This window comes from Amblyomma americanum, chromosome 1 (assembly GCF_052857255.1).
Source record: "Amblyomma americanum isolate KBUSLIRL-KWMA chromosome 1, ASM5285725v1, whole genome shotgun sequence".
Taxonomy (NCBI): Eukaryota; Metazoa; Arthropoda; class Arachnida; order Ixodida; family Ixodidae; genus Amblyomma; species Amblyomma americanum.
In genome coordinates, this window is record NC_135497.1 from 284,034,885 (window position 1) to 284,059,045 (window position 24,161).

Consider the following 24,161-nt stretch of genomic DNA (forward strand, 5'->3'; position numbering starts at 1 on the left):
ATACTTGACTCCCGTGGCACCCAGTGCATTCAAAGCTTCACTCAGCTCTTGATCATGAGAGGCTGCTTCCGTCTCTTCAGCTTCCGTGGCAGTTTCCTCTCCGCCGTCCATGCGAAAGCCACACCGCGCGAAGCAGTGCTGTGCAGTTGACGCGCTCACTGCAGTTCACGCTGAAGCGACGTAGTGCATAGCGTTCAATATTGAAACGATCGTAGGCTGCTGTCCGCGATCAATACGCACCAGACAGCGCTTTACGATGGACTTCCTGTACGAGTGCTTTAAGTTCTTTATGACGCCGGCATCCAACGGCTGCAAGTGGCTTGTAGTGTTTGCAGGAAAAAAAACAAGCTTAACGTTTCGAAGAAACGACGGGTCTCTCGGGTGGGCAGCACAATTGTCCAGAAAAAGGACAACACTCCTGCACTGGGAGCCCATCTTTTTGTTGAAGTAACGAAGAAATTCTTCGAACAAAGAACCCGTCATCCATGCATGACTGTTGCTTCTATAGTGACATGGCAGCAGGCGAATGTTCTTTAAGCACCGTGGGTTTCTGTATTTTCCGATTACCCATGGCTTCAGCTTGTCCGAGCCATCCATGTTGCAGCAAAGGAGCACCGTCAATCGTTCTTTGCTGCATTTGCCTCCGTGGCATGCTTCGCCCTTCAGGCTTAACGACTTGGATGGCTGCACCCGAAAGAAAAGACCCGTTTCGTCGGCATTGTAAATGTCGCGAGCCTCATACCCCTCAATTATGGCAGATAATGTGGCCTTCCAATCGTCGACTGTTTCCAAGTTTACACTTGCTGCTTCCCCGGATACCGTCTTATACGCAATGCTGTGCCTCTTCTGGAAACAGTCGATCCAGCCATTTGACGCCGCAAAGTCACTGATGCCCAGTCGGTCGTCTATTTTCATCGCCTTCTCGTGCAAAATGCTGCCGTCGAAGTTAACACCGGCAGCGCGAGCTTGTTTAAACCAAGTAAGAAGCGACTCGTCGAGGTTTCCATACTTGGCGCCACGAGCCTGCTTAGCTTTCGGGCCGAAGAGCGCGGCATTCCCTTGTATCTTGGCACGCTTCGAGACGATGCTGTTAAGCGTCGAGGGTGGCAGACCAAGATCCTTGGCGATGTCGACTCTTTTCCGCGCTGGCTGCCTGTCGACTGCGTTGAGAACATCCAGCTTTTCCTCGAGGGAAAGCGCCTTGCGCTTGCGCGACGCCATCAAAGGACGACAAATCGCTCGTGGTGTTAGCGAGGCCCGACGAGGCGTAGGCAGCGTAGCTGTTGACGGAAGGACACGGACGACTCGGATGGGTTGAACCGCACAAAGAAAGACTGGATTGCTGCGGGCCCGCGGGTTTTACTCGCTTCGGCTGACGAGGCAGTGGCCATCTAGTGGCAATCTCTCCAACTCGCGTGCGGCTTTTTGTGGCCTCCGAGATTACCCACGCGCGTGCAAGGGGGTTATCTCGGAGGCCATGTTCTTGTAGCCAATTCCGTAGCTAAGCCTGGCCAAGACTCGTCAAAATGGCGGTTGGCGCGCGTTGCCCGGCCGGGTTCGGGGTGCTAGGTTGCGACGTATCATGTGGGAACGTTTTCACAGCTACAATGTAACAGCGGGGTACCCAATACATTGGATCCTATGGGAGCTATGCCGGGACCGGACGAAAACGACGTAACAGCCGGGAAAACGCAACAGTGAGGAACGTAACAGCGGGGTTCTACTGTACTGATGTTACATGGCACATGCAGGAAGATGGAAAATAAAACTTTAGTGCGCAAAAGCTGTGCGGAGCATTGAAGTAAAACTTGATTGACTCTGTCACTTGTGAATCTTAATGATAACAGATTATTGCCTGGATAGTTAACCTGCATTGACAGTGCTCTAATGCATGCCTTTTCTAAGTGGCATGTGCTTTGTGGATTTTTTCATTCTTGTTTCCATGCTTTTTTGTGCATTGTTAATGCTGGAATGCCATTGTTTTTCTTGTCCTGTTTTTGGCAAACACTGCTGCTAAAAGCACTGACCCATTTTGCACTAGTCTATACTCATGTGTATATGAGTGTGAAATGCCAAATTGACTGAGTGTCATTTAGTACACTACTGTCAGTTCAGTATCTGTTGGTAAGCTACTTTGTGCATCCCTATGCATAGTGCTCATGCCACCCCTTCAGGCCAAGCACAAGCTGCAATCAGAATTATCTGGTGATACTCACAGCTGTCCGTGCCATGTATGTATGCAGTAATAGAATGTTGGATGGCATTTGCACATAGTGCAACTATCCTATGAATTTTACTAGTCACTTGATGGTTTTAAACGTGAGTTGTCTGGGACCGGTAGCATTTTAGCCTTAAAGTATTTTCTTTAGCCTCATGCACTGACCTAGCATGCCATTACAAAGCATTTTCCAAAGCCTGTTTTTTCAGTCGTCATCATTGTCCTCAAGTTGACATTTGTAAAAGAAAAAGAATGAAATATTGTAACCAGCTGTATATTGTACATAAAGGACCAATAAACCTGAGTGTGTGCGATATTCTACGGCAAAGCCCTGCAAAGGAACATGGTTGTGACAGGCTGCACCTGCAGCCATTATTGTCTTTGCACTCGTGACTGGTAGAACAAGCAACTCTGTTAGCTGTGTCATCAGTTTGAGAGCAGCACACACATTGCATAATTTTGCATATCATGGCTTACCCAAATTGAATCATTTGTGCTGTTCCAAGTGTTCTGAAGCACTGGATCAAGAATTTTGGCTTCATGAAATGCAGTCGCCAACCAGTTTTTCGGACACGAAGGGACCCGAAAAATGGTCTGAATAATCGAACAGTCCGAAAAATCCGTGAAGTACAAAAAATCACTTTATTGATGTGAAATCGGCTTAAAATGTCACCGATTTTACCTTGCAGCAAATTCCTCTTGCTGGCGACGATTTGCGCCAAAGTTGTGCTTTCGCTGTGTTTGCTAGACAGTAAGGTCACGGCATTGCAGTCTGAGCAATCGATGGTTGTGGTAGACCGCCTGAGTCGTCAGTCTGACTCGTTTTCAGGCTGAAGAACCTGGCGCACAAGTTCGTTGTCCGTGAGGTTCGCACACATATCGAGGCCGTTGTCCACTTCAACAAACTAGCGAAACGTGGAGCCCGTTGGAATGTATATTCTGTTCCCGCGAAGGTCAGCGATGAGGTCTTCGCCAATGTCCGCAGTCAAATCCTCGGAAGTGTTGCAGTCTTCTGCGACATCGACTTCATCGGCAGAGAATCCAGCATGCCTAAAGCAATTGGCAATAGTTTCACCTCTGACTGCCTTCCACGCGTCGGCCAGCATGCTAACTGCCGCAAAATGGTCCGTGGCATACATTTTTTTTATTGTCGAAACAAAGGACTGTGCACTGCAGAAGACGGGTCCAATACTGCACCTTTAGGTTTTTAATCACCCCCTGATCCATTGGTTGGAGCACGCTAGTTGTGTTTGGCGGCAGGTACTCGAGCAGAATGGCTTTCAAATTGTCGATGGTGTCGTGAGCCGCGCAGTTATCAACAAAAATAATAACCTGTCACCCCTGCCGCTCAAAACTTCGGTCCAGTCGATACACGTAATCTTCAAATAATGCACGAGTTATTCATGCCTTGGGGTTGCTGCAATACCACACGGGAACGTTCTTCGCACCCTTAAAACATCTAGGATCTTCCTACTACAAGGAGCGGCAGCTTCTCGGTGCCAGTGGCATTTGCACCTACCATTACTGTGATCCTTTCCTTACTATGGCGCCCCCCTGAACAGGAGTCGCCCGAAAAAGAGAGGGTGCGGTCAGATATAATCTTGAAAAAAAGGCCGGTCTCATCACAATTGAAGGTGTCCTCCGTGCTGTACTGGTTCAACAAAGGCTTCAGCTTATTTTGACGGTAGTCTGTTACCGTGGCTGGGTCGGCAGCTCCGCTCTCCCCGCACATCTTGAAAGATACGCCATATCTCTTCTTGAACCTGCGGAGCCATCCATCTGTGAACTTGAATTTTTCAATGTTCATTTTAACGGTCAGGGTCTCTGCCTTTTCCTTCAATGTGTCACCCGACACTGGAAGGTTCGTCGCTAAAGCAGCTTTAAGCCAGAGTAGCAAGGCCTTTTCCAATTCGGGGTGGTCGCCTTTTGTATCATTTTTATGGATGCTGCTGTGGGATGCCTCAAAGGCGGAAAAAATCTTCTTATTCTTCACATGGTCCGAAATCGTCTGTTGAGACACAGGGAACTCCTTGGCCACGTCAGCTTGTGTTCGCCCACTCAGCACTAGCTTAATGATCGCCGCCTTTTTCTCAAGGGTCATAGTGGAATACTTCCCACGCTTCTTTAACGGACCCGGTGGCACCATGTTGTCCACAACCCGAGTGTGCACCACACCGCTCGTCAAACACGCAAAGACAAGGCTATGGAACTGCTGGACTCAATCACAAAACGGCGAACGGATGTAACGCGGTCAACGCGGTCGGAGAAATCCAAGTGACGAAATGGCGAATGGCGACGATGGCGAACGTATGAGACAAGCATGGAGGAATGAACTAGCGAGATAGAGAGAAGCGATAACGGCCCGCGACAAAAAAAAGCAAGTTGACGGCGATGACAATCAGACTGCCAACTCGAAGTGGCAGAGATCGCAGGGACCTCTACTGGCAAAAATGAGGTACCGAAAGTATGTCAAGCCAATTCAACTGCAGAGTAAATCCACCTCAATCTAAGATGGTGCCTTTCGCGCTGGCAAAAAGCTGATAAGATGGTCGATTCTGACCCGCAGGCGACTGAAATTAGTCCAAAAAATCAAACTTTCGGACTTTTGAAGTCCAAAATATCCATCGTGAATATGTACAGTAGCCGACAGGCAATTCGGACTCCAATAATTTGGGCTTGTAGGATATTTTGGACCTCGATGAGGCACCGTCAGTCACCCCATAGAAGCGCATACATATTCGTGACGGATATTTCGGACTTAAAAAGTCCGAAAGTTCGATTTTTCGGACTAATTTCAGTCGCCTGCGGGCCAAAATCTGCCATCTTATCGGCTTTTCGCCGACGCAAAAGGCGCCATCTTGGATTGAGGTGGATTTATGCTGCAGTTGGCTTAGCTTGGCACACTTTCGGTACCTCATTGTTGCCAGTAGAGGTCCCTGCGATCTCTGACACTCCGAGGTGGCTGCCGGATTGTCATCGCCGCCAACTTGCTCTTGTCGGCGACGTCGCGGGCAGTTATCGCTTGTCCCATACGTAGAAAATTGGTTGTTGGCGAAGGAAATTGTGCAGGACCTATCTCACATCTCGGTGGGAAAGGATAAAGGAGGGACTGAGAGAAGAGGTGCCGTAATGGAGGGCTCCGGAATAATTTCGACCACCTGGGGATCTTTAACGTGCACTGACATTGCATAGCACACGGGCGCCTTTGCGTTTCGCCTCCATCGAAACGCGGCCACCGCGTCCGGGCTCCAACCCGGGTATTCCGGATCAGTAGCCGAGTGTCCTAACCACTGAGCCATCGTGGCGGGTCTCATACGTTCGCCATTCGCCGTTTCGTCACTTGGGTTTCTCTGACCACGTTGACCGAGTGGCGCTCAGTCTTCACGAAGTTACACCTGTTCGCCGTTTTGCGATTGCGTCCGGCGATTCCGCTGCTTTGAAAGAAAAGTGCCTTATCTTTGTGTGTGTTTAATGAGCGATGTGGTGCACACTCGGAATGTGGACAACATGGCCCTGCTGGGTCCGTCAAAGAAGCGTGGGAAGTATTCCAACTAAATACGGTGACCTTGCTGTCTAGTGTGTACAGTGAAAGCACAACCTTGGCGCAAATCGTCGCCAGCAAGAGAAATTTTCCGCAAGGTAAAATCAGTGACATTTTTAAGCCGATTTCATCTCAATAAAGTGATTTTTTTGTACTTCACGAATTTTTCGGACTTTTCGATTATTCGGACCATTTTTCGGGTCCCTTCGAGTCCGAAAAATTGGTCGGCGACTGTATGCGCTTCTATGGGGTGACTGACAGTGCCTCATCGAAGTCCGAAATATCCTACAAGTCCGAATTACTCGTCGGCTACTGTAGTTTATTTTTAAGACATTCAAGCTTAAACAAAATGAAACTTTCCACAAATTTGTCACTACACTTGCTCGGTGTGGTGGCTGCAGCTATGCATATCACCATTAAACTGCTACATTCACTGCCATATGAAGGGACAGAGCCCAGTTTCTATTCTAACTTGCACGGCAAAGCCAACATTGCCAGACTACCAGTTGAAGGATAAGTCCTGGCCTTTTGAGGTGATGTTCTGAATGGATTGATACCTTACAGGCAGGTAATGTAAGTTGCTTCAAGACCATTTCTAAACCTTGGCATTAGTTGTTCTGTTCATAAGATCTATTGTCCACAGCTTTTCTCATGTCGGTCCATATTGCTTACCTTTTCAATTTTTTTTCTGCAGTGAAATCTGTCTACAACACGGAGCTGTACTTTGCTGAGAAACTCCATGATGCTATGAAGGTTTGTGGGCTCTGTCTACATCCTTTTAAGGAGTTTAGTAAGGAAATTATGCTGCTTCATAACACTGTTCTCCTTTCACACCCACCTACAGGGAGCTGGCACCGACGACAAGACCTTGATCCGCATTGTTGTAAGCCGCTGCGAGACCGACTTGGCTATCGTCAAGCAGGAATACCAGAGAGCTTATGGCAAGAGCCTTGAAGATGCTATCAAGGTAAGGAGCTGTGACTGATTAAAATCAGTGGCCTGCAGAGGCAAGCATATAAGTGGCCAGCTGTGCCTATTCAGACGAATTTTAGGCACAGCATGTACTAGAGCTGTCGTAATGAGTGCATAACACCATATAAAAAAAATTCCGTTCAGTGTGAGGTTATTCATATTAAGGGGATGCTGGGCAAAGAAAGGGATTTTGTTTGAAAAAAAAAAGTTTCAGGGTTTTGGTTATAAAAGGTTCCTGAGCTAATAAACTATCTTTAAAATTTGTTCGCCGCCGCGGTGGCTGAGTGGTTGTGGCGCTCGGCTGCTGGCCCGAAAGACATGGGTTCGACCCCGGCCGCGGCGGTCGAATTTTGATGGAGGTGAAATTCTAGAGGCCTGTGTACTGTGCGGTGTCAGTGCACGTTAAAGAACACCAGGTGGTCGGAAGAATTTCCAGAGCCCTTGACTACAACGTCCCTCATAGCCCGAGTCGCTTTGGGACATTAAACACCCATAAATCATTCAAATTTGTTCATCGATCTGCACAAGTATAAATGCAGAAAATGAAATGCGTGTGAGATGTTGCCGGCAGTGGCCCAAAAAATCGTTTTCAGCACATTGCTCACTGACCAGAAGGCATATTGCAGTATTGGTTGTGTCCTTTCCGGCCTGTTCAGGTCATCTGTCAAGACTCCAACAGAAACTTATTTAAAACAAAAACAAAAACTGCACAATCCTAGCCTTGTGAGCAGGCATTGGCAGGGAGAATGAAACTAAGAATGTGATTAGTGGAAACTTATCATGTGACCTTTGGAGACTAATTTCTAGCACATATTCTTCATAAGGCCTTGATTTTACTGGTTTCTTCACTGCTTGTCTTTAGTGTTCAGCTTACCGTATTTATTCGAATGTAACGCGAGTTTTTTCCCGGATTTTCTCCCCTTAAAGTCCACCCTCGTGTTATAATAGAATACCGCACTTCGATTGGCTTAAAGCAGTGCCGGGGTGCAGCCATTTCAAAGCAAACAGCTTGGTTTCGGTTTCCGCAATTTTGCAATCTTACGCTGGCAACATGGGTACCACGGAAGCCAAATCTTTATCCATCCAAAGTCAAAGCGTTGTTCTCTCATTTTTTTGTGTTCGTTGCGGCCTCGCGCTAAATGCGTCGTTGCGTCGTGTTCTTGAGGCAACACTTGTTTGAAGAGAAAAGCGATCCTGTTAGCTGAAGAGGTTGAATTCTGCGGCAGCTCGAAGACTTAACCTCAACGAGTCAACCATCCGCGGATGGCGGCTGCAGCGGGAGGGGCTTTTTAAATGCGAGCCCGACCGCAAAGGATTTTGTGGCCCTCACCCACTTTGTTTTGCGTCCTTAAGCCTCTCGTTACATTCGTGGTTTTATTTTTTTCCCGCTGGGCAGCATATAAAGGCACCCCTTAGAGTAAATACGGTATTTACACCAGTTTCCAAGCTTGAACAATGTTGCTGTATCATTCAGGAGCAAAAAATTAACAAAACCTCTTGGCATCCTCATAGCATTTACTCATGTTTAGGCATATGGGCTCATTGGGATTAGTGCCATGCCTAGGTGCATTGTGATTTGCTATTGAGTTTACCTGTTGGCAGTATTCTTAGCACACTTTTGTGTTTCAAATTTTTAAACCCTACTCTTCACTCTTCAGTAAGCCTCACAAGTCTCGGGCACATTACTTGGTGCACTGAAATGAGGGGATAACTACTCGTACACAGTTCCTTTAATTGAAATGAACTTCACTGAGAGTGTCTTTAATTACAAACAGTGTTGTTGGTCATTCAGTGGATTGCTGTTTTGAGATCTGCATTTTGAGCAATTGTTGCTATCATGTGTGGGGTCAGGACAATTACCAGCATCGTTCGCAGTAGCAATAGGATGCTAAAACTTTTGGTGGGATCAGTCTATGCAGTGCCAGTTATCGTCACAGAAATTTCTGCTTAGTGTTAAGTGATCTGTGTTGTTGCATTTGGTCTTTTTGGTGATTGAATGGTCTTCTGCGTCACTCAGCTAGCATTAGACTCAACTTTAAATCGCCGTTGCGGTGGCGCAGTGGTTATGGTGCTCGGCTGCTGACCCCAAAAGACGCTGGGATTCGATCCCAGCTGCGGCGGTCGAATTTCAATGGAGGTGAAATTCTAAAGGTCCGTCTACCGTGCGATGTCAGTGCGTGTTAAAGAACTCCAGGGGGTCAAAATTTCCGGAGCCCTTCACTATGAAGTCTCTCATAGCCTGAGTTGCTTTGGGATGCTAAACCCCCATAAATTAAACTACACAACTTTTAATCACTTGTCAGCCCACCTGTGTTTTTGAATGTACCTGCTAAGCAAAATCATTAACTGCATTTCCAGTTACTTTTTCTCTGTATACTGTACAGCAAACCTTCATTTGTAAAAACAGATAACCATGGCTGCGGTTTGTGCCTAAGCACTGCATTTTATGGCTTCCGAGCATGCTTATTACAGGCTCATTGTGGTTCAGGTGAACACTCCAACTTCTTTTCTGTGCAGGGCGACACCTCTGGCGATTATCGAAAGGTCCTGCTGGCGCTCGTCTCTGGAAACTAAAAGTCGAGGAGTGCTGTCAAGAGATTGCGCTTGTGACATCTCGACAACGCCAAGTGGAAACTTCCTTTCCTTTTCGACTGTTTACAACAGTCCTTTCACTCTGCTCGTATTCTCAGCCTGGTGTCGGTACTTCAGCTTACATTTGCCTCTAAGTGTTGTAGAAGTGTGCTGCCAGCACTCCTGCTGCTTTTGCTGCAGTTTCCTCCTGTAAAATTGCTTTCCTCTGTATGTTGGAGTTGCGTAGTTTGTTTTTAGTAAGATCTGAATGTCTTGTTCGTGTGTTCACATTTCAAACTTGAGGAGAGCAGTTGTTGCCATTGTACTTAGTTAAGATTTGATTTGGCTCATGCCGTCGAACACCTCACGAGCCTTTGCACTTCAGCAGGGTCGTGAAGCTCATTGTAAGAAAGCATTTTAAAAGTTTTGTAAAATCGTTAGCTGAAAAATGTTTGTACAAGAGCCATGTCAGGCTTTTGATATGTCAGATGGAGTCTGCAGTTATTTTGTAGCTAGTAATTTATACAAGGATACTGCCACATGGGACCATAACCCAAATTGGTGAGTTGAAAGGGTTGACGGTCAGATGGGCCTGGAATGGGCTGACCAAAGCCTCCCCTTCCAGGAGTCTTAAATTCATGGTCGTGTTGATTGTTTTACCTTTTATGCTGCAGTGTTTTGTTATGTTGATATAGTTTTTAAGCTGTTGAGTATTCAGAGTTTAATGTTTTAAAGTTTATTGTCTGTGCCACATGTGGCATGCCATGCTGTGGCTAGGCCTCGGCATCCGGTGCATGTGAAACCCCGGTGAACATTTGTCTTTTGTCGCAAGGTGTCTTGTGAAACACTTGTGGCTAGCTCTGGTTCTTCATTGCATGAACATGGTCTGAGCTTTATCTTGTCCTTGTTTCCCATTTTGAGGTATTTCATTAATGCCTGTTGTTGTTTGTATTAACTAGAGCTGTGCAAATATATATGCTAAAAAAAATTACAGAGTGCTCTACACTGACAAAAAGATGTGGCAGCAGTTCTTTATTGTGAACACTGCCCTTTACAATAAGCAGACAGTTTTTCTTGGAGTACAAAAACATTAGGACTCTGATTGTAAAAGCTGAAGGTGGAACAGTGCTACTAGTTGCCCTAACTGCTTGGCGTGGACTCTATTCGCACAGTTCTTTTTTTTATTCATGGTACTTAAAGTATGCTTAATATTTCAGTTTTGTCTTGGAGTGATGTTTTTCCACCTGCTTTGCAAAGTATTTTAGTGGCAGTAATATATTTATTTTTAGCACTCCTGTTGTCTGTTCTCTGCAACTTGCTTTTCTGCCTGTCCGTTTCTCCAGTCCTTTTGGGAATCTGTTTCTTGTGTATATTTTTTTTTGCACTGCTACCAGCTGTCTGGTGCCTTGAAAGAAGACGTAATTGTCCTGCAGAACATAACAGCGCACTCTGAGGACACTGCACGTCTAGCCTGAGCAGCCCCACTTAGTATGCTTCAGACTTTAACGCTTGGCTTCTCACAGCAGATGAGTGTTCACTTCAGGCACCAGGTTGTCTGCAAGCTTGCGTGTAGGCTTTGAGCGTGTGATCTTAGCATAGCAGGTGATATTCGAACTCGCGAAAGTGACTTGCGCGTAAGTGTTCGAATAGCAGTTCTATTGTAAGGTCACCCGTGGTGATTGTGCACTGTACTAACTCATGCACTGCACTGACATGGACTTTTAGTCCTGATATTATGGGGCATGATGGCGACATAGAGTCCAGGGATCTATAGGTTGTGGCCAATATGTGTATCTAACATTGAATGACTTAACAACTTGATGCTAAGCGCTTTGTAGAGCAGTCCCAAGCTGTATACTTACTAACTTGCACCTTATAATCTTCAACATGTTTATTAGAAGCTCTCATTGGATTATTTCTCTAAGTGTCTACCTTAGATTGCGATTTAATTCACCTGGCACTTTATTGTATGTTGTATCTTGTATGCTTTTTTTTTCTGTTGCGCTCTAAATTCTCACTCGTAAGTGCTTGGCTGCCAGCATTGCAATATAACTTAGTATCCTAGCCTTGCATAGTGCCTTGCAAGCTTACTGTGCTATTTTGAGCACATGCTATTAAACAAGTGTAGATGTGCACATGTCAAGCTACTTTATTACTAGCAGAGCATAGGTAGTGCATGGGTGTTCAATGGCAAGCATTAATGGGTCACAGCAGTGGTGTAGGGTCTGGTCGTTAAGCTAGTTTATCCCCTATCTTGTCAGGACAGCATTTCTTTGACTATTTTTGTGTAACCTCGTTGCACAGAGTTACTCATTGTGTAAGCCGTTTGTTGTCTAGTTAACATTTTTTTTTCAGCTTATTTGTTTCTGACTGGTGCTGCAAGACAAAGTGAGCTTCAGAAAAGTGAACAATCGTCGTCCATTCTCCTGTTTACAGAACTTTGTACTGCCAAAAAGTATCCACTGTTTTTTGGTGTTGTCACTAACTTGATAAGACCTTTGGAAATTGCTGTCAATTTATACAGTTACTAACCTCATGAATAAACCGTTGCATGCTTACAACCCTTGAAGGCTTTTTTGCTTCAGCACATATATGCAGCCATTGGAAGTTAGTAATAAAAGCTGACTATGGTCTGCACGCTTTTTTGGGGTTGCTCCAGCAACAATGTAGAACTTCCTTCAGGTAGCCCCAGAAAGACGTTGCTTTGCTTTATTAGTAGCTTTGCTGCATTATGCTTTGTAGCTGCTTTACCAGACTTGCCTCTGAAATGCTGGTTGGCTTGCTATGGATGAGAATCTCTTCTGAGCATGATTGGGAAACATGCTATGGTTGTGGGAAATGCAACAGCTCTGCCATTCCAGTCATTACTTCCATAGATAGCTCCTTTGTAATGTGCAAAAGCCTGTAGATATAGTTTTGTTTGCTCTCTGGCACAGCTGTGCAAGGGCTTGTTAAATCATAAACCTGGCAGTTTCTATAGCATGACAGTTTCGAACAGGCTAGTGGAAATGTTGCTTTTCTAATATGGAGCTAGGATAGGGCTAATAATTGACATTGCCTGGACATATTTTTATACTTTTTTACATGACCAGCTCTATGGGCCATGGCAGAAGCCCCGAATTTTCTGTGGCAGAAAACCTAAACTCTGAGAATTCAAAACAAATTCCGTAATTTTCTGCAGAAACAACTCATTTTACATGCATGCCTTGCATACTCCAAATGTGCCTTCATTAAAACCAAAGGCATTGTTGTAATTCAGCGTCTGGTAGTGCTTAGTATTCTATTCACACAATGCCCCCACAGCGATTGAACCGCTGATGCCTCGATGCACCATCCTGCACCTGCTGTAGTGACGGTGCGCGCAAGCAGGGCACAGTAGTATAAAAGTTTGGCTTCTGCCTGCTGGTTTCTCTTGTTCAGACTGTCCGATGTCACAATCGGAAGCAGCGCCTCAAAAGATGCTGTGGTACTGGAACCTTTTTGTTTTTTTGCCATTACTATCTAGAAACGCCAATATTGAATATTTCCAGGTTAATACCATATATGCTCATTTCTTTTGCTCGAACCGACTGATTCAGAAGCCTTTTAGCGTTGTATTCGGAACCAAGGTACGGATATAGCACAATTTTTTTTCGCAAGTCTTCTCGGCGTCTAAGCTCAACTACCAGGGTTGTGAGCTTCAATGAGAACCCAACTTCTCGACACACCGGCTGTCGAAGTGTGCTGCACTCGTGGACAAGAGAGGGTGGCTACAAACTTTGTACGTGGTGGGGTCAGTTGAGAAGGGGAAGGCAGTGTTAGCTACTGAAGGAAAAAAGTTCCGTAAGGCAGGAAAAGGAAGGAAGCTCTTCTGGAGGCTAAAGGACAAGCGTAAATGTCATTCCACGGTTGAAGAGAGTCCCTGAAGACTGGGTCATGGCCACCAAGTTCACTAAAGAAAAAAGTTGGGGGACACTTTAATCCCCCTTGAAGGGTATGACTTCATAGCGTTAATGGTTCCTTTTAGTGGCTCCTCTTGACCATGCAAGCATGGACATTGTTTTCATATGTGAAAGGCCAGACAACACACAAGACCTCGCTTTAACGAAGCCGTACGAATGTGCACATTCCTGCGGGGGGCCTAGGGATAGCGTGTCCAGTTTTCTGGTGTTTTAATCACTTTCATTCCACAGCTCCGCTTGCGACGTCACACTTTAGACCAGTCTGGCTTTTCAGCACAGGACCCTTAACGATATCACGTTGAAATTGACTCCCCTCTCATGTTCATTAAATGACTCCGTCAGTTGCCCCTCTTAATTATATCATTGGGCGACTATAGAGAAAAGGGCGGTCAACATGCGGGGGATGAAGACTAATAAAATTTTTGTACAGTGACTGGCCAAAAGATTGTGGTTTCTATCCTTGTTTTGTGGCCGGACTACTTGGCGCAGTGACGCAGCATGGTGACAAAGACCTGTCCCTTCCCTTGTCAGCCTAGCCTTGGCTGCAGAGCCACAGAAAGAGAAAAAACTACAAAGCAATATTAAGCGACGAGGATGTCTTGGGCCAGGGTCACCAATCCCAACTGCTCAGAGGCTATAGCTGTAACCCACAACTTTGGGGGAAAGGGTACGGAAAATGAGGGATTGAATGGTTGGTTGGTTGGCTTCAAAGATTGCACATACCCGCTACGGGGCAGTGGCCATGGACACAGGCGGTTAATCGCTGAAAACGGAAAAGGAGTAGTAATAGTACATACGCTGACATTCGAAGACTAAAAGACGGCTCCTGTTAACTTGGAGATCGAAGACTGGACAATGGCTTGATGCTCATAATCATATACAATGCATGTAATGTTTGAATTTCGCACTGACTGAGAGCAGGAAGAGAAAAAGAAAAAAAAACAAGATTAGGAGTCGCTGCATTTCATGAAGGAAATTTTGCACAGCAGAGCGCACACTCCTAGCTGTCGCTTCGTCCAAGCAAAGAAGCGCCAATGGAAAGGACCGCAGAGGACACAGGTAGACCCATCTGATGAAGCACGGAATTTGTAATAGGCGCCTCATCAAAAAGAGAAGCAGCGGCAAAACAGCATGAAGTGATCTATTCTCTCGGGTTCGGCATAAAGAGAGCACTGTGGGGAAACCGCCAGGCTAGATCTGTGAAGTTTGAAATTTATCAGAGGAACCCGGCAACGCAAACGCGTGAAAGACCTCTAGTATGCGCGCGTGCGCATCTTTGCTACTCCAAGAATGCAGAAGATGCTGATAGTCGGGAGATGATGCAAGAGCTGAGGCAGAATTCCTGAAATATTGTGTAGCTGCGAAACCTCACCGCAGCTGTGTGTGCACAGGTTGGCAGGGCAGCATAATTGGGCCGCAGAGAGAGGCCCCTGCTAAGGAACTTGCAACCTCATTTAAGGGAAAGCCCATGTGCCCCAGTACCCAAAGCAACCGTAGCGAAATTATATAGAGCGGGATCACGAATTATCCTCAGTGGGTGGGGATAATGAAGAGCAAATGGACAGGGTCCGTCATAAACACGAACTGGAAACGGTAATTTCTAATTTTGGTAAGGTTAAGGTTACTGCTAATAATTCAGCTTAATAATAATTGGAGTGAAGTCAGGAAGACGGAGAGAAAAAAGACCAACCAAGTGAACCGACTCTCTTCTTTTTAATGCTTTTTTACTTTTTATCACTAGGCTTCAAGTCTCGCCGGATGCTCCCTCCTCAGTTTTTTTTCCTCCATGGTCAGCGCCACCTAGACTGGTACGGTTGCTCGTGCTGGCTTCGAGGCTTATGTTTTTGTAAAACTTTCTTTAATGGTATGAAACTAGAGTTGTCGCCACACCAAAACTCCGCTAATGTCCGGTGTCACGAAATTTGCTGATCGGTAGAGAGAGGTCAAGTGACCTTGTGACGTCATCACAACATGCCCACCATGGCAGGTGGCCACCGGCTTGTGAGCAATCTACCCACCGAGGCAGGTGTCAAATCAGTGATTGGTTGGTAGGTCACGTCACCTTGTGACGTCATCACAACCTACCCAGCACGTTGTGAGCAACCTAGCTATAGCTGTAGTTTCTAGACAGCAACAGATAGAGAATTGAAAATGAGAAAGAATGCAATATGTGCAAATGTTGCCACCAGCACAGCATGACGGATTCCTGCTTTTGCTGCTATCAGTCCAAGTATGGCGGTTCATGGACCGACAATTGTAAAGAAACTGACGCAACACACAGAAGTTGCAATAGTAGCTGTGACGCATGTGAAATATAATTTTATCGCTTCATATATTAACAGTTTCTAGATTAGAATAGACAAAAATAGTGAGGGTTGAAAGAAGTTGCCGCGAAACAGCCGCATTAGCGCGCCTGCGCACCGGGTGTACGTGGACGCCCTCCAGGATGTACGCCTGCGGCAAGGTCCCCTCTCCTGCCTGCCCCTCCTGTGGTGCCACGGAGACACTCAGCCACCTCCTGTTGGTGTGCCCGACCCACGACTCCTCCTGACGACTACTTGAGTCGGGATACCGGGCACTCGGTCTACCGTCAACCACGGAGAACGACCTCCTCTTCCTGGCTCGCAACCAGCTCCTCGAGCATCGGGTTCTCTCGTTCATCGAGGAGACTGGCCTGAACGCCCTCCTCTAGTCCTTCGCCCCGTCCATTGAGAGGCGAAGGCTCGGATGTTAAGCCCCCGTCATCAATTCTCTGCGGGAAGTTGGTGTGGACCACGACGTGAAGACGCAGTACCTCCGGCATCATCTACCCCCTCCCGCGGCCTACAGCCCTTCGACGGTCCTTCCCCTCCCAACGGCCTCAGCGAGTGATCTGCAGGAACCTACCTCAGTGCGTCACGGCCAGACGGAGGTATTTCAAGCTTGTCTCCTCCCTGCCCGGTGCTTGCACACATTCCCAGTGCACCGAGGCTACCCCACTCCCCCCTGGTGTTAGCTGATGTCTCTGCTGCGGCGGTGCCGCTGCAAGACCCTCCCATGGCCAAGGACCTCATCCGAAGCAACGGCGACCACTTCCCCCCCCCCCCTCACCTCACCCCCCCCCCCCACACAGACATCCTCTTCCCCCACCCCTGGTCCCCAAGACAATAAAAGACCAACCTAAGTCGAGGCCAGTATCCCCCCCTTCCCCAGATTAACTCATAGTTCCAACCACCACCAGCCTCGGCCGTTGCTCTATCCCGCGCAAGATTCGTGCGCGCCGCGATCGCGGATCTCTTAAACGAGAGGATTGCTGATCCCGGTTCGCTTCGTCACTGGCGCGTTCGCATTCATTCGTCGACTGTTTCGTGGCACGACGCTGTGACGCGCTCCAGCGCTGCGTATACGTGGTGCTGCGCACCTCGTTCTCCGACGGGGAAGCGCGCAGCGGCGGCGCCACGGTGGCTCGCGATGACGTTAGCGTAAACACAGTGATTTTATACAAGCCATATATAGCATTACTGCGCGTGTGGTTTTGCTACGTGGTAGCAACCGATTCTGATAGGCAAAAGCAAGTTAACAGATGCAACAAGTGCACAAGATGTTGCCGTTCGTTTGGAAATACTGCGTCGTCTGGCGAACTGAAATGAAAAGGGAGAAATTTCGTGATTTGTGAATCTACGAAAGAGCAAGATATCCGTCGCGGCCCGATCAGAACTCGTGGTATGAATCCAAATCGCCCACCGAAACATGCTTTTCCGTTTTGCGGAGCAGGAGAGCTGCTCCGAATCGCCGATCGGAATACGCTATTAGTAAATGTGCGGTGCGAATAGAATGAAATACTAAATATTCGAAATTTCGATTATTTGCGCTACCCGTGATATTACAGCGCCTGAATTTTGGGCACTAAGCTCCTGTATTTTATATGCATTCTTACCCGATTACTGTTTCGGAAACAGATGCGCACACACAAGACAGGACATGAAAAAGGGAATGTCCTAGTCTTGAGTGTGCGCAGATATTTCCAGAAAAGTATGCAGTACCAACTCGCCCAAAATGCAACCCTTCTTACCCGCTCCTTACCCGATTATTATCATATAGGTTAAAGCTATGATAAAAAATTACGACGAGCACTTAAGTCTCATTACGCGCTGAAGTGCGAAAGCTGCGAGCGGTCCGCCACCCTGCGCCATCTGCTGGGCCAGCACCGTACATTGCCAAGGCCGGTCTTGACGCGCTTTCGCTCTCTTGACGCGCGCTTTCGCTCGAGACCGGCCGTGACATTGCATGGGGGTTTAAGTGGGTGCCGCAAGTTGACACTACGACCGCACGCCAAGCACGGAGGAAATTTGGTACTCGCTTGATTGCAACATATGCAGGGGCGCCAGAACAGGGGGGGGGGTCTAGAGACCCCCCTCCCAAGTATTCTCATGAGGGGGCTCAGCCCCTCCCCCACCTGAGTTCCTGCCTTGTTTACATTTTTTGCAGTAAGCTAACTTACGACCTCCGCGTTCCCATCAGGTCCCAGTAGGAAACTACACGTTGAAAAGACATCCCCAAGTCTCTGGAACAAGCATGAATTAGAGTGTTAGCCCTCATTTTAGATTTCATAGAACGGCAATATTAACAATGAAAACACTCTGGCGCAGGTACCAATTCGCAGTAACAGCAGAAGCAGGGAGCTGGCTTCGCTTTTATTTTGTTAAAAAGTGGCGAAATCCATTAACGTATGCGGGAGTCCCAATCACTGTCGTCTTTGTGAGTCGGATGTGTCACCACTCAGCCTGGCGCAAGAAAAGGGGGAGACCGGTCTTTGTCGTCGCAATGTGGCTGGTGGGCTGTTCGGCAGTTCATTGTTCGGGGTACGGAGGGATGAAGGGAGGAAGTTGGCGCGACGGTGCGGGGTCAGTCTAATTTGTTCAGCAGAAAATTCTAAGAGAGTTTAGTATGAGCAGAGTTATTGTATGAGGTAGCCCACTCCTGCCGTCACGGAAGCAAAGCCCGTTTCCTTGCATTTCCTTCCTAACCTCTACTGCGGTGCTACAGGACGTTGACAGTGGTCCCCTCTCTCTCGGGGCCATCTTGAAGTCAAATGGCGCAATTCCAGAAGTTGCGCAGAAGTGGGAACCCGACTGCACAAAGAATGTGAGATTGTCGTCTCGGAACGAGAACTTTTGGTTGGATAACAATTCTTGCGGAAAGCTGACTTACAGATTTTTACAAATGGTCTATTATTGTGCAGTAGTTTGTCGCATCGAGGGTACGTCGTGGAAAAGCATGTTCAGCGAACTCGTCTCCTATTCAAAAATTCAGTCGTCAAAATTGGCGGACGAGGAGGCTTTGCACATGCGCAGGACGTTACTGGAAAAGTGGTTCATTCGAGTGGCTATATATAAAGAAGAGCTTGGGAAGGGCCTTGGGAGTCGACCTTTAGGGAGCTTGGCGGAAGCTTGCACCCCCTTCCCCTCCCGGCAGCCACACAATAAGGCATTGTTAGTGCCAAACACAGGAAGGGGGCTCCCTATTCAGGACAGTGTGGGAGAACAGCATTGTTCCTTGCCCAGCGCAGGGGCGCAGTGACCCAGGTGTCGATACAAGTCAAGAATGAAGCTGCAAATATTCCTCATAGGTGGGCCTCGAGCCGATAGCGGCGCTACATGAACCCACACGCCTGGTTGTTCGAAAACCGGTACTGGTACGCACGCCGAGCCGGGAGTCGACGGGTCGGGTCCAGTCAATTCCGCCGTAAGGGGTAGGTGACTCAACTCGACCCTGAACCGATGTGCTTGTAAACGCTGTTGGTTCGAAAAGTAGGGTTATTGAGAGGGGAGAGGATCAGACAGACAGACAAAGAACTTTATTGATGGTCCTGAGGAACCGCGTTAGGGTTCACGCCTAGGGTCGGAAGATTGTGGTCCTCCGCCCTGTCGCAGGCCCTCTGGACAGCCCGTAGTTGCCCTGAGAGGTCGCCGCTCTTAAGGGCTGCCTCCCAGTCGGATAGAGTGGTAAGCGATGAGCTGCGTAACGCAGGACATTGCCAGAGCATATGAGATAAAGAGCAGTACGCCTTCCCACAGTCTCGACAGTGGGGTTCTACATTAGGCGCGAAGTGCCTGAATCAGCCCCTGGAGGGGAACGACCACGTTTGGAGCATGCGAAAGGCCGACGATTGTGGTCTAGTAAGTGCAGGATGCGGTAGCGGATACGCCCGCCGAGCAAGTTGATAATGTGCCAAGATTTCATGGAACATGAGAAGCAAATCCCTGTACCGTCCTAAGTCGCCGCCCGTGAGTCCACCGGAACCGCCGCGGTGTGTAAGACCTCGCGCACAGTCATCCAACTCATTGGCGTTAACAACTTCAGAGTGCACATTGATTCCCATATAGGCCGGTAACCATTTGATGATATGAAAACCAGCAGCCCCCTCGCTGCCGAGGATGGCCGCCGCCTCCCTGGAAATCGAGCCGGAGGCGAACGCTCGGGCTGCAGACTTGGAGTCTGTAAAGATATTGGAACGTAGAGGGTCCTTCAGTGCTAGAGCTATAGCAACCTGCTCGACTATTGTTGCAGAAACCTTCCGCACGGATGCTGAGTTGCCATTGCAGTCAACTGAAACTACGGCATAGTGATCATAGCACCCGTACTGGGCTGCATCAACGAAACATGCAAGATTCGGGGTGGCCGCAGCCATTTTTAACAGGGACCGAGCCCGGGCTACCCGGCGCCCTACATTGTATTGAGGGTGGACGTTACGTGGCATGGGATCTACATGGAACGTATCTCGGACCATCGGTGATAGGGTAGCATTGCGCTCCATGATTTCCTGGTGACCATATCCAACGGATTCGAGGATGCGTCTCCCGGCTCGCGAAGATGAGAGTCGTATTATTTGGGCCACTCTTTGGGCCTCGATCGCCTCTGACAGGGTGTTGTGCATGCCTAGGTGCATGATATGCTCGGTGCTGGTAGTGAGGGGTAAACCCAGCACGCGCTCGATGCTTTTGCGCATGAGGGCGTCGATTTGGCCTCATCCCGTTTAGACCAGCGCAACGCGGAGACTACATAGTTAACGTGGCTCATAAGAAACGCGTGGTAGAGTCTGAAGAGGTTGCTCTCACTTAACCCCCCCCCCCCCCCCCCCTGCGGCTCGAGATCCGCAGGATAAGCCGAAGCATATTCTCCGTCTTGGAGGTAATGCGGGCAATAGTCTGTGAGTTGCCCCTGCGAGATTCTAGCAAGAGTCCGAGGACCCTGATGGTATCCACTCTGTGGATTTGTTGTCCGTCCCTCGTATAGAGGGCTATGGGGAATTTGATCTAAGGGTGTGGAATACCGAACCCCCCGTCCGGTGGGCCTATACAACAGTAGTTCGGACTTGGTGACAGACTCAGACCCGTGTCTAGCAGGAAGTGTTCTGTGACGTCGAGCACCTCTTGGAGCGCACTCTCAACTGCAGCGTCAGGCCCTCCCATGCACCATACGGTAATATCATCCGTGTAGAGGGCGTGACCCGTTCCTCTTACTGTGGCCAGTCTGTCCGAGAGGCCCTTCATGGCGATGTTAAACAGTAGGGGAGAGAGGACCGCCCATTGCGGGGAGCCTCTCACTCCCAATGTAAATTCCTTGGATTTGACTTGGCCTATTTTGACAGTGGCCTTGCGATCCCTGAGAGAGAAGCTAACGTACGCATGGAATCATGGCCCAAGGCACAGGTCCGAGACGGCGTCTAGCACGAACCGGCGCGAGATGTTATCAAACGCCTCAGCCAAGTCTATGGCGAGGATGCCCCGAGTATCCCTAGTATCGTCATCGATTATCTGCCTCTTTATAAGTAGCATGACGTCCTGTGTGGAGAGTGCCGGCCGAAAGCCAACCATGTTGTGAGGGAATAGCTCATTGGTTTCTATGTGCCTAGATATACGGTTGTGAACGGCATGTTCGGCCACCTTGCCTACGCAGGACGTGAGCGAGATGGGCCGCATATTCTCCGGTGCAAGAGGTTTGCCTGACTTCGGAATGAGCACCACTGAGGCTGTCTTCCAGGAGTCGGGGACGAGGCCCATTTCCCAGATTTTATTGACTTCCTCTATGAGCAGTGCAACTGAGTGTGCGTCCAAGTTGCGGAGGAGCTTATTGGAGATGCCATCCGGGCCCGGAGCAGAGCGACCGTTGAGCGTCTGGAGCACCTCCCAGATTTCGGATTCCGTGAAGGGGGCGTCGAGTTCCCCCACCGCTCCACCCCCCCCCCCCCCTGGTAACGACGATAATCCCCGTCACCAGTGGGGCCCAGCGGGAGATACTTTTCGGCCAACTCTTGCAGGAGGACGTGCTCAGATACGCCCGCCACCTTTTGATTATGAACTATGCGATCAATGGCTAGACTCTGATTGCTTTTGCTTTGCGAATCGCCGAGTAAGTGTTTGAGCAGGTTCCATTTGCCCCCCCCCCCCCCCCCCGATCTCATCTGTCCATCAACCGAGGAACATACTTCGTTCCATTGCTGTTTGTACAGTTCGATGGAGAGAGAGAGAAAAAAAACTTTATTTGGGTGCTTTCAAGGGCTTGGCGTCTCGAGGCCTCCGTCGTCTTCACTGCGCCGGCGACTTGAGGCCTCTTCTTAAGCAAGGTTGAGCCCCTATTCCAGGGCTCCACTGAGCCTAGCTACCTCACTTGCACGCTGCACTAAACCCCTTTTGACCGTGAGCTCGCAGCTGGTGAGCCGACTCTCCCATTGTTCCGCACTCGGGTTATTGTGTTGGTGGAATGTTTGGTTGCGTTTACATTCCCGTGTGATGTGGCAGAGTGTGGGTGTGGCCCCGCACCAGGGGGATATATCTCTGTACTGCATCGGGTACATTTTGTTTAGGATGTATAAATTTGGGAAGGAGTTTGCAGTCTGCGCCAAAACGTTGCTTCCTCTTTCGTCAGGGCTTTATGCGGTGGGGGTATTTAGCTCTCGTCCCCTTGTGTAGGTTTAGGATGTCTGTATATCCTCCCTCACACGCGTGTGGGCGATACTCCGGGGCATGCGACTGCCCGGCTCGGAACGTGGTTTCTCGAGCTAGGCTGCCTGCCCTTTCGTTGCCCTCTATGCCTGCATGGGCCGGAATCCAGATTAACTTGTGTGTAATGTCTCTCCTGGCAAGCTTGACCCCGCCGAGGATTTTTAGGGCGGTTCTACTTATCCTGCCCCTAGTGTAATTCCTGCACGCCTCCTTTGAGTCTGTTAGGATGTTTAGAGGCCTGCCTGTTCTGTAACCTTCTGCTGCCGCCAGCGCCACGGCAATTTCCTCGGCCTCTGCGGTACTGGCGATTTTCGCCGTCGCGCATGTGATTAGGTTTCCTATGCAATCTACCACCAACGCTGTGGCCGCGCTGTCCTCTCCTCGCGGGTATGTGGCGGCATCCGTGTATACCGTATTGCTCAGTCGCGCTAGTGTGTTTTCCACATGTTCAGCCCGCGCTTGTCTCCCGCGCTCGTGGAGGCTAGGGTCCATGTTCTTGGGTAGCGGCCTAACGTTTGTTGTTTTTCTTAGGTTGTCGGGTACGTCGGCGTATCTGTCTGCGTATCGGCTCGTATCCCTTCCCAACCTAGTCAGGAGCGCTCTCCCTGCAGCATTGCTTCTGAGTCTGATCTTCTGCGTTTCGAGCAAGGCTTCCGTCAGTTCCCTGAAGGTGTTGCTGATGCCCAGTTGGAGCAACTTCTCGTTCGACTTTTTTTTTGGCAGGTGAAGGGCCGTCTTGTAGGCTTTCCTGAGTATCGTATCCGCCTGTTACCTCTCTCCCTTGGTCATCGGGTGGTATGGTAGTGAGTAGATGACTCGGCTGACGACCAGGCTGCCGACGAGTTTGAGTGTATCTTCTTCTTTCATGCCGTATCTTTTTTGGGAAACCCTGTTGATCATCCGGCCCACTTGCTCCGTCGCTTTGCTCAGCAGGCTGATGGTGTGGCTGCACTTCCTGCTGCCTTGTAGCCACATGCCCAGGATTCTGATCATGTTCTTTTCGGGAATGTTTTGACCTTCGAGTTTAACCTCCAGTGTTGCTTGGGTGGGGTGTCTTCCGACTCTCAGGAGTTCGGATTTCTCCGTAGAACAAATTAGCCCCCGTTCTCTGGTGTATTTTTCGACGCAGCTCGCCGCCTCTTGGAGCCTATCTTGCTTTTCTCCTAGCGATCCTCGGCTGACCCATACCGTGACGACGTCCGCGTACATCGCGTGTTGGATGCCCTGGATCTCACCGAGTCTTTTTGCCAGGCCGATCATCGCCACGTTAAACAGCACGGGGGATATTACGGAGCCTTGGGGTGTGCCTTTGCACGGGGTGGTGAAGGTGTCGCTTCTCAGCTCCCCCAGCCCTACCGTAGCCGTTCTATTGGTTAGGAAGTCCTTGACGTAGTCGTGTACTTTCCTTCCACAGTTGGGGTTGTTGAGGCTTTCCATTATGGCCGCGTGGCTGACGTTGTCGAAGGCGCCTTTGATGTCGAGCGCCATCACAACGTTTTCGCCCGCCTTACGCATTGTGTCGAGTACCTCTTCTTTTAATTGTAGGAGGACGTCCTGCGTGGAGAGGTTCGCCCTGAAGCCGTACATGCTGTCGGAGTACCATCTTCCGTTCTCCAGGTGTTGCTGGATTCTTTTGGTGACTACTCGTACAGTTTTCCCAGGCACGACGTGAGCGAAATTGCCCTGAGGTTCTCGATTTGTAGTTTCTTGCCCGGCTTGGGTATCATCACCACAACGGCGTGTTTCCATTCCGCCGGGACCTTCCCCTCTTGCCAAAGCGTGTTGAGGTACGATGTCAGCTTGTCGATTGCCTCGTCGCTTAAATTTCTTATGAGCGAGTTTCGAATCTTGTCCGCTCCCGCCGCCGTGTTCTTTGTGGCCGCTCTCACGGCCTCGGTAACTTCCTCTCTCGTGATGGGTTTGTCCATGTTCGG

The 24,161-nt window shown here is 48.9% G+C and overlaps 1 protein-coding gene across 2 annotated transcripts in view; it reads left to right on the plus strand.

The window, feature by feature from the left end:
* Positions 1-11,863, plus strand: part of LOC144115204 (annexin-B12-like) — a 43,779-nt gene extending 31,916 nt beyond the window's left edge. For both annotated transcript variants that reach the window (XM_077649476.1, XM_077649477.1), the window contains 3 exons: positions 6,454-6,512; positions 6,604-6,726; positions 9,249-11,863. In XM_077649476.1, coding sequence (XP_077505602.1) covers positions 6,454-6,512; positions 6,604-6,726; positions 9,249-9,305 — 239 coding nt within the window. In that variant the 3' untranslated portion in view covers positions 9,306-11,863. The remainder of the gene's footprint in view (positions 1-6,453; positions 6,513-6,603; positions 6,727-9,248) is intronic.
* Positions 11,864-24,161: the final 12,298 nt, after the last annotated feature.